The 10382-nt window shown below is 41.5% G+C and overlaps 1 protein-coding gene across 3 annotated transcripts in view; it reads left to right on the forward strand.

The window, feature by feature from the left end:
* LOC143837214 (cullin-9-like) overlaps window positions 1-10382 on the forward strand; it is a 77462-nt gene extending 67080 nt beyond the window's left edge. For all 3 annotated transcript variants that reach the window (XM_077336818.1, XM_077336810.1, XM_077336827.1), the window contains 9 exons: window positions 2726-2890; window positions 2989-3152; window positions 3497-3590; window positions 3671-3745; window positions 5182-5292; window positions 6360-6477; window positions 8058-8191; window positions 8326-8417; window positions 8973-10382. In XM_077336818.1, the coding sequence (XP_077192933.1) occupies window positions 2726-2890; window positions 2989-3152; window positions 3497-3590; window positions 3671-3745; window positions 5182-5292; window positions 6360-6477; window positions 8058-8191; window positions 8326-8417; window positions 8973-9186 (1167 nt within the window). In that variant the 3' untranslated portion in view covers window positions 9187-10382. The remainder of the gene's footprint in view (window positions 1-2725; window positions 2891-2988; window positions 3153-3496; window positions 3591-3670; window positions 3746-5181; window positions 5293-6359; window positions 6478-8057; window positions 8192-8325; window positions 8418-8972) is intronic.

Consider the following 10382-nt stretch of genomic DNA (forward strand, 5'->3'; position numbering starts at 1 on the left):
AGACGGGTCTTTAATCAGGCTAGGTGTGCATCTGCCATGTCTTTCTGAATGAGGAGCTCTCTGTTTTCAGTAATCTTTCTGAATTCATGAAGAGGAGCATCTTGCCTTCAGAGATGTAGGGGAGCAGGCTGGCACAATGTAGGTAGTCAATGGGTTTAATACATCCACTGATGTCTCTTAAGTGATGTGTTGAGTTGGACATCAAGTTTGTGGGCATGGGGACTGTTGAGCCACAATGAAGCACCTTATTTCACAATACTGTACACCCACCCCAAAACTGAGCACCGCCAAAACTGAGCACCTAAGTGTTATAGCAGACGCGTCCTGAGTTGGACCACATAATTTTTGAAGAATGTTATTTTATGTGTGAAGTTTTGCTGCTACACTGGTAAGATGGTGTTTATAACTCAAGGTCCTGAGGAGGACTGTGTATAAGTCAGGTGCCATGACGGAATACAGAATACAGAGTACCTTTACTGGCATAATAAAAGATAAAATAATATATACAATCTTTTAATAATATATAAAGCAGTAGGCACTGGATTACAAGGTGGTCATATTGTGATGTGCGGTTTACAATGGGGTATACAGAAATTTGTTATTTAGCCAATATGGGGTTCAGATATGAATGATGTACCCTTAGTATCGTGGATAATACTTCTTTGATGATCTCTCATGTGCCATTAAGCAGTTCAAGGTTTGCAAGGTTGTTATTGAGATGGAAACAGTAGTATTCGGTTTTTCCTTGGGAGGAGCTGCCATGGTAGTAGCTAAAACTTTTGGGGTTCCTAGTCAGTATTTGGCAGATTTGGCAGAGTTGGTTGCTGTCTTCTATGCATCTTGTCAAGTCAAGTAATCTTGAGAAGGACTGTTTGTTTGTTTGATTGATTCTCCCAAGGGCCTGTTCCTCAGGGTCCTTAAAGATCTCTCCAGTAGACCTGGTCGGATGCTGCAGAGAGGCAGCTTTCTGCAGCATCAGCTGTTTGTTGGGTTCCAGTGGAGCAGAATAGATTAGTGTAAACCACTGTATTGAGCCAGTGATTCAGGTATACCTGAATCAATTCAGGGCAAATAAAAAATATTCTGAATTTTTTATGTGTGCACAATCCCTGTTGTGAACCAAAAACACTTCAGGAGCTAAATATGGAGCAGGAGGCCAAACCTCTTGAATTAAATCATATTTCTAACAATATCTAAATTCCTTCTGCCTTTTAATACAAATGTTATTACAGGTTTTCATAGGAATCTAGAACAGGCATAATGGCATGGAAGACTTAATGAGCTTATACAAATAGGGCTATACAAAGACAACTGTTAATACAGATTTATCACAACAAATGCATTTCAGAATTAAATGAATTATCCATGATGCATAAAAATTGTGTTTTCTTAATGGTTTCTGTTTAACTTCCATGTTAGTACGATTAATGATTTTGGCTATATGCCAGACCTGACTAAATAGTTCTGCCATTGAGGGAGATTTATCTGATATCCATTTAGAAACAATTAAGATTTTTGCTATTGAAAGCATATTCCAAATTAATTGCTGTGTATGAATTTTCTGACATATTTGTTACCAATCAGAAGAGCAAGATTCAAGTCCAGTAGCACCTAATGACCAACAAGATTTTCAACATATAAGCTGTTGAGAGTCAAAGCTCCCTTTGAAGGAGTTTTTATTCTTGCTTATACCATGGAAATCTTGTTAGTCTCTAAGGTGCTATTGGACTCTCTCTTCTACCATACCCCAACATGGCTACCCACCTGGCTCCAGGAGTTGGTGAGATAAGACAACTGGTTATAACATCAATTATGCCAACCAAATAAGCTTCACTTTTGGGACAGTCCCAAATCTTATGGATAAGCATAAGATTAGCCTTGTCAATACTGCACCTTCAGTATGCAGATCGCATCATGTAGATCCTTCCCCCCCCCCACAGGTATAAGATATAAAATATTACTTTTAAAAATAATGTTTAGTGTAGTGAAGCTGAAAGTAATTTCTTCTCCCCCGCCCCCAATAATAGAGTCTGCATAAAGGTTTCCCTTTCACCATAAGCTTCTCCCTGTGTGATCATAGAATCATAGAGTCATAGAATAATAGAGTTGGAAAGGGACATCATGGGTCATCTAGTCCAACCCCCTGGGACACTCACATATCTACCACTCATCTACTGTAACCAACAATATCTTTTAGACTGTGGATAATGGTCCTTTCAGATAGGCCTTGTCATTTGGGCTTGGATCCTTTCAAGCAGAGCTTTCTTTGTCTTGTTCCTGTACCCTTCTAAGTGAATCAAACAGGTCATATTTTAGTGAAGTTTATAATTTTTACAAGATGATCAAGCTCTTATAGCACTTAGCTGAGCAGCATAAAACTGTACTGTAATATTTAGGGTTCAGAACATAACGGGGCAAACCAGGTACCTTCATACATAATAAATAGTTCCAATGTTCCCCAACTTCCTCCCCCGTCAAGTCATCTTATTTGTTCTTTGGTTTTTATTAGAGTACAAAAAAAGAAAGAAAAAAGAAAAATGGAGGTAAAACACTCATTTTTAGGATGGTAAATTCTCTTCATCCATGAAGATATAATATTTTTAAAATGTTATTTTGTATTTTATTCAGCCATAGGTTCAAAACTAGTGTTAGTTATTCCAAAGCTGATGTGCAATTAATATCCAAAATATTGTCATACATGTACCCTCCCCTCATCTTTTTGCAGTATGAGAAAGCTCTCTTAAGAGGTTATGTTGAGTGCTGTTCAAACTTGACCTGGTGCACCAACCCTCAGGGCTGTGATCAGATCCTCTGCAAAGAAGGCCTTGGTTGTGGAGAAGCCTGCTCAAAGTGCTCGTGGATCTCCTGCTTCAACTGCAATTTTCCAGAGGTAAGCCTGAAATGAGGTTAAAGGCTGCTGCCCTCCTTAAAGAATAGTCACTCTGGTTTCTTGTTCTCCACTTATCGTAGGTTTTGTGTTCCTTCCAGGCACACTATCCTGCCAGCTGTAGCCACATGTCCCAGTGGATGGATGATGGTGGATATTATGAAGGGATGACAGTGGAAGCTCAAAGCAAGCACCTGGCCAAACTCATCTCCAAGCGCTGCCCAAGCTGCCAGTCTCAAATAGAGAAGAACGAGGGATGTCTTCAGTGAGTACTTAGTTTGTAGGCTTTATAGCTTCAAGAGTGAGGCAAACAGATTAGAAGGTAGTCTTCTGACCTTTTAGGGCCCAAGTGTAGTGACAAATCAGGAAGCAGATATAAATTATACCAGAACTTTTGCTTTGAAATCCTTTTCTCCTGAGATTTGAAAAAGCAAGGCTTGAGGCTTTATAAACTTCTGCCTCAGAGCTTGTTACATTGATCAAAGTCTCTATGATTCACCAGCAAGCTATCTCATGGCAAACCAGAGCTCTTGTTCTAGCCTGTGGAGTTTATGAGACTAAGCTGCTAGCCACACTTTTCAATTAACTGCTGTTCTTTATTATGTGCAGCATGACTTGTGCCAAATGTAACCATGGATTTTGTTGGCGTTGCCTGAAACCTTGGAAGCCAACCCACAAGGATTATTACAACTGTTCTGCCATGGTGAGTGTATGAGTAGAGTACAAGGCATATATTTATTTAGTGTTCATCTAGGTATAACTATATCTCATTTCTTCTCTCAGGTGAGCAAAGCAGCTCGGCAGGAAAAGCGTTTCCAGGATTATAATGAAAGGTGCACTTTCCATCATCAAGCAAGGGTAAGGATAACTGCCCTATCCTTGAACCTGCATCTTATCACTCCTTTCCCCATTCAGGGTTGTCTTGGACTATGTCAGGAGTCCCCGAGCTTTTTCAGCCTGCAAGCACTTTTGGATTTCTAACAGAGTGGTGGGTGCAGCCACAGGAGACAGAGCCAAAAATGGCTGCCATGGGGGGTACAGCCAATCACAGTGGCAGAGAGTGAATATATACATAACTCAGTAGGATTCCAGCATTTTAGACAGCATCCCTGTTTAATGGATGGCTTCTTATATGTTGTTTAAAAATATTTTATGGCACATATGCACAAACCAGACACAGAGAATGGTAGCTAAGAAATACATCTAGCAATATGTGTCTTCATTTTATAGGTATCTGACACACTTATGCAGAAGACTTATCAAACTATTCCTTTAGATGAGCCTTTCTCTCATGCGCTCAGATATGTTTAACCACACTATACCTATAACTAAGACAGCTTGTAGTGAAGGGCTGGTAAGAGCTCCTTGCACATGGGCGCAGTGGGAGAGATACTGGCCAGATTTTGATAGGAACACACATTATTTTTGAAAAGTGAACAAAATTTTATGTAGGTACATTAAACATTGCAGCTGATGCAGCTCAGTCATGTTTAGTCAGAAAAGTCCAGCTGTGTTTTTAAAATACCACTCCTCTGTTTGCAGAGGTAAATCCCTGTCTTGTTATACCATCAACATTAATAAAAACTGAAGCCCCACCCACTTTTTAAAAATACTTGTTAGGAGTCAGGAGTGGTGGTGGTGTCCCCTGTGGCCTGAAGCACATACTAGTAGCACATGTAGCACATTTATACTAGTAGCACATGTAGCAGGGGTCTCATGGTGCTGTACAGTCATGGGGCCTTCACACTATGATAGTTAAGGGGTCTTGCACACTGCAAGCCCTTGAACACTGCAAACCAGTTGGGCTTCCTTCCTGGCCATGGGGTAGAGACTTCACTGGTTTCCCTGATGGATGATCTCCAGTGGATCAGGGCAGTTCAGCTATTCTGATGCTTCTAGATCTGTCAGCCGCATTTGATGTGGTTGACCATGAGCTGTTAGCTCACCGCCTCACCAGGGCAGGGATTAGGAGGACACCCTTACAGTGGCTGGTCTTCTTCCTCCAGAACCGGACACATAGGGTGACATTGGGGGAAGAGTTGTCTGGCCCTTTTGCACTCTCCTGTGTAGGCTAATTTTGGCTTTTGATTGCAAAGAAGGCTGAAGCTGTTTTATGTCATTTGGAATTTTGGTCCCTATGCCTTGGAACAGTCAGCTGAATTGCCAAACAGAACAATTGGTCTGAAAACAATGCCTACACTGCACAAACAGGGTGAGATTTTTGTCCTGAAATCATGAAGGGGCGGGGTGTAGAGAAGTTGGGTGAGCTGATGGTATTTTCTTGGTTTTTGTAGGAATTTGCCATGAACCTGCGAAATAGGGTTTCCACTATCAGTGATGTGCCGCAGATTCGGACCTTGACGTTTGTTGTTGATGCCTGTAAAATGCTGGAACAGGCACGGAAAGTAAGTGCACAGTTTTGAGAAACAGGCTTCTGTGGGATGCATGTATGCTACTTTGCTCTATGGTTTTCTCTTTTTCTGCTGCAGTTTCTTTTCTGGTACAATTAGGTCCATCCCTGCCTTTTCCAAAAGGTGCTTGGGCCATTGCCTAGAGAAGAAGCGCAACATTTGGATAAATTGGGTGGGAATGGAAGGAAAAAAGCAAGGGAATGCAGAGGAAAGTACTGAAAATTAAGAATTGAGGTGGGGAAAATCTCTGGATGGCTGTGACATTTGACAGACTGATTTATTGAAACATATCTTTGTCAGACAAGAACCTAATACATCACAGATGTGGAATAACTGGAGTCTGGCTAATAGGGATATTCTGCTGTACTAGTTGATCTTCTTTGTCTGTATTCTTTGAAGTACTTCGGTACTTGTATTAAAAGTGCATCCTGTGTAGCTGCATAGCAGGCTACCCTGGGGCAACCAAGCTGTGCCTTGGAATTTTTGAGCACCAACAAGTTTCTGGCCTCTTCCTTGATTCTCTCCCTTTTGTGTCTCAAGTCCTAGACATTTTCTTTTTTCATGTATGGGACCTAAATGACTGTGATCATAGACCAATAGAAACACCACTTCTTTCCATTTTATTAGTAGACTAGAAATGATGGTGGTGGGGAACCTTTCCAAGTGAAGTAGCACAACAAGGGGTCTCTATAGGCAGCCCACCATGTCCATTTCAGCCCAAGTACTTAAAGCAGGGATGCAATCACTTCGATAACACCATGCCTACACAGGTTCTCACAGGGCAGAAGATACAATTCAGGTAACATTAAAGGTTCTTGAAATCTGCATTAGATCGTGGTAGGATCCCTGCGTCAACAGGGTTTTTATTTGTCTGGTCTATCCCAATCTATATGTTTATTTTTGAGCTGACTCTGTGTCCTTCTAGCCATCAGTCTGTAAAACTAACACTTCAGAATAATGCCAGTCTATGCAGAAACAACAAAGCAAGAAAATTTAGTTTTTCATAAAAACCCGAACTACATATTCTTTATATGTAAATTACTGGTCTGTCTCTCTACCAGGTGCTGGCGTATTCCTGTGTGTACAGCTACTACAATCAAGACACTGAAAAGATGGATATTATGGAACAGCAGTCAGAGAACTTAGAGATGCACACCAATGCTCTACAAATTCTTTTGGGTGAGAGTGAGGGACCCAGTCCTACTATACAGATGGCTGCTGTTTCCTAGAAAAATGGGTTAAGAGTACATCAGCTATAGGGAGGCTAGAGAACCCTTATTGAATGCATGTGAAGCTGCCTTGTACTGAATCAGACCCTTGGTCCATCAACCTCTGTACTATGTACTTAGACAGGCAGCAGCCCTGCAAAGTCGCAGGCAGAGGTCTTTCACATCATCTACTGCCAGATACTTTTAACTGGAGATGCAGAGGATTGAATCTGGGGCCTTTTGCATGCCAAACAGATGCTCTGCCACTGAGACACAGCCCCTTCCATTACTAAGGAGAGTATCTCATCACCACCTTTCTAAATCACCTTCATCTATATAGCTATCCTGGCTTTATCCCTTTATATTGTGTGCAATTCCAAAAACTTGCTCACATTTTTTTTTAATGTCGAAACTCCAGAGTTTGTACTGTCATGACACTTCAGCTTGCATAAACTTTCACCCCATGTTTTCATCATCATCATCAATCTGATTTCTTACCCGCCACTCCCAATAAGGCTCGTGGTGGGTTACAAAAGTGCATAAAACCCCCCATAAAATTACCCTCAAAAACAACAATACCATGCACAACCAATCCAATACATAAGTATACAAGATGTGGCAGAAATAAATACCACTAAACCCCAGCCCTAATACCAGCCCTGGGGCAGACAAAAAGGGTTCTTTTACTGATTTAGCCAGATGCTCCCAGTCTGGTAGACTCCAAATCTGTGAAAAGCAGCAAACAGAAGTTTTTTGGGTTCGAAAAAACTCTGCTATAGTAGTAATTAAATTTAACCATTCTTCTGATGAGATATGCGGGGAAGGAGTGGGGATGTCAGAAACAATATGTAAGAAGAACAAGAGGAGTTGATCTTGATACCCTGCTTTTCACTGCCAGAAAGAGTCTCAAAGCAGCTTACAATTGCCTTCCCTTCCACTCCCAAAAACAGGCACTCTGTGAGGGAGGTGGGGCTGAGACAGTTCTGTCAGGACTACCCTCTAAGAACAGCACTATTAGGACTGCGACTGACCCAAGGTCACCCAGGTGGCTGAATGTGGAGGAGCAGGGAATTAAACTCAACTCACCAGATTAGAAGCCACTGTTCTTAACCAGTATACCGATTCCCGCCCCACCGCCAAGGGAGCAACTGTGAGCTGCAGTTGCTCCCTTGCCGGCGGCCTGACGCGTCGGAAGGCGCGAAGCGCCTCTGACGCATCAGGCCGCCATGTCCTGCGTGCCGGCAGCCTGACGACTTGCCGGCCGTGACGAAAAAATCTAGTGCCCGCTGTATTGTGATTACAGCGGGCTTGATTACTAGTTATGAATAATTGCAATCGGAGGTCTATAAGCTCCAAATGAATAACAACAAAACTAAACTTAGATATAGGAGCAATTTTCCACCACTCTGTGTTCTTCTTTGGGACTGAACTGAATTTCCCTGAAAATGAGGCTGAGGCCTGAAACTTGTATGATATGCTCACTGATTCATCGTTATCCTTTGGATTGCTGCTATGTAACCCATAGAGGGGATGTCTTGCTTTGTATTTCAGAGGAGACATTGCTACAGTGCCAAGATGTTGCTTCCTCCATTCGACTGCTGAAAGCAGAGCATTTTAATACAGGTCTTGAGCTGGTACGCAGGATACAGGAGCGGCTTCTTGCAATTCTGCAGCATGCCACTCAGGTAACATCTTTTAGATGGGGAGGGGGGGGGAGAGGATAGATATTTGTTTCACTTACTCCCGTAGTGAAAGGAATACTAATTACATGGTAGCAGACTGGGCTATGTGCTTTCTAACATTTCTTATTTCATTGCAGGACTTCCGCATGGGGTTCCAAAGTCGGCAAAGCTCTGAACAGAGAGAGATGAAGTTATCCAATGTGCCTAATGCTACTCCTGCTTATAAAGCGTGAGGTTTTTTTTTTCCTTCTGGGAAGCTGGTGGTGGGAATGATTTTTTATATTGTTACCATTAAGGGTATAGTTAGCAGTGCTTTTGTATGTAGGTAGACAGAACGACTTAATATTCACTATTCTGAAGACTGGCTAATTAAAAAGAGGCTAATTAAGGCAGTTTCACAGTCCCTTAAACTAGAGTTGTAATAGTAGTCCAGATGCAGGCTTACCCGATATTAGGAGACTGTTCCATGAAAGTCACAAAGTTTGATAACTGTGTTTCTGTGTAGGTTTTGTTAGCTTTTTGACAACTTGACTGTTTCTTACCAGTGTTGGCTTGTGTGGGCTTTGGAAAAGAAGTTTAATGGGTGGATCACCTCAACACTGCCAAAGTTGGACAACAACCTATTTATAATATTTATATATTTTTTATACTTCCATTTATACTTCCATCTGAGTTTGGACAAGGCTTGTTGAGGATTCAGAGCTCAAAGCAATTTACTTGGCTGTGACTTAGAAGCAGAAGAACATACTGAGGCCACTGATCATCAGGGTTTGTTTCTGCACAGGTTGACTTTTGATGAGGGATCTGATTCGCCTGATACAGATGATGGCGGCAAAGAGGAAGAGGATGAAGATGAGGATGATGAAGAGTATGTCCCTGAATGGCAGGAGGAGTATGATGATGAAGATCTTGATGATGACAACATTTCCTATGATGATGAATCAGAGAATCTGGAGAGGGATTCTTTCTTTTTTGAAGATGACGAAGCTTATGATTAGACTTGACGTTCAGGCAACCCCAAGTGAAGTCTCACCTGTCATCACTCAGGGCGGCTTTGTCCTTGATGCACCCTGCTTCTCTCATTGCCATCAACAGCAGAGGGATGACTCCTAGCCCTCAGTCAAGCAAGAGAGATTGGGCATGGTAGTTTGCCACAAAAGGATGCTTTCATCTTTTGAGTCGGCTGCCATGTAACTCTTGGGAATTGCTGTTCCCACGTTGGGAATTGCCGGTCTCTGGTATTATGAACATCATTAGTTCTTGGCAAAAAAATAAAGTTACTATTTCCTGTGAGCTTTCTTCATGCCTTCCCTTGGGGAATAAAATAGTTGGGGATTTGAAAATAGTTCCAACCATTGTCTCTCCTCCACCTTGAGAGATCAAGGAAAGCACCACAGACCATCAGTGTTTGTGAAAAGCTGTTAGGTTGTGCACCACTCTTGCCTGTATTTCTTGTTCCTTCTCATGCCCATTTGCTGCTGTCCTGCAGGAAATCCAGTCTTGGTAAAAACGACTTTATAATCAAACCTGATAATGGCTAAAATGCCAAGAAAATGCAGGAACATGGGCTTATAAATACCAGCAGTAATGTTTTGTATGGTAAATATATGGCTGTATTAATGCGCATGCATACACACAAAAGACGTATGTGCACACAGTTTCTTAGTGGGTGTCACCCTGCTTGAGTGATTCTCATTTTTATTCTAGCACAAGTCTAGATACTAGGAATGAGAATTTTCACTTGGTTGTCGTGTGAAGTATACAGAGAAGAAAGATCACCTAACTAGAGACATTTTAGATGATTTAGGTCATTATACAGAGTTGGAGATGAGAGCCAATAAAATTTTAAACAAAATGTCCCAAATTGAGCCAAAGTCCCCTGCTGAGAGCCTGATGGATGGTCCAGTGGGTTGCTGGTGCTCTGAATGGACATGGCTATGTGTGTATCCCTCTCATTGAGAGGTGAGTTTTTCTGTAATTTTTGACATTGGAACTGTTGCCTTCTCTTCCTACAGATGGGAATTCCACGGGATTTAGAGGCTCAAAAGGTTTGTATGTATATTATAAATATATACATATATATATATATATATGCAGAAGCTGAAATTGTGCAGATTATTATGCTTTATCTTTTCTTTAAAATGAAAAAAATCCTGAAAGAACAAGGTGATATAAATAAACAGTTTTTCTTCTA

Source organism: Paroedura picta, chromosome 1 (genome assembly GCF_049243985.1).
Source record: "Paroedura picta isolate Pp20150507F chromosome 1, Ppicta_v3.0, whole genome shotgun sequence".
Classification (NCBI taxonomy): Eukaryota; Metazoa; Chordata; class Lepidosauria; order Squamata; family Gekkonidae; genus Paroedura; species Paroedura picta.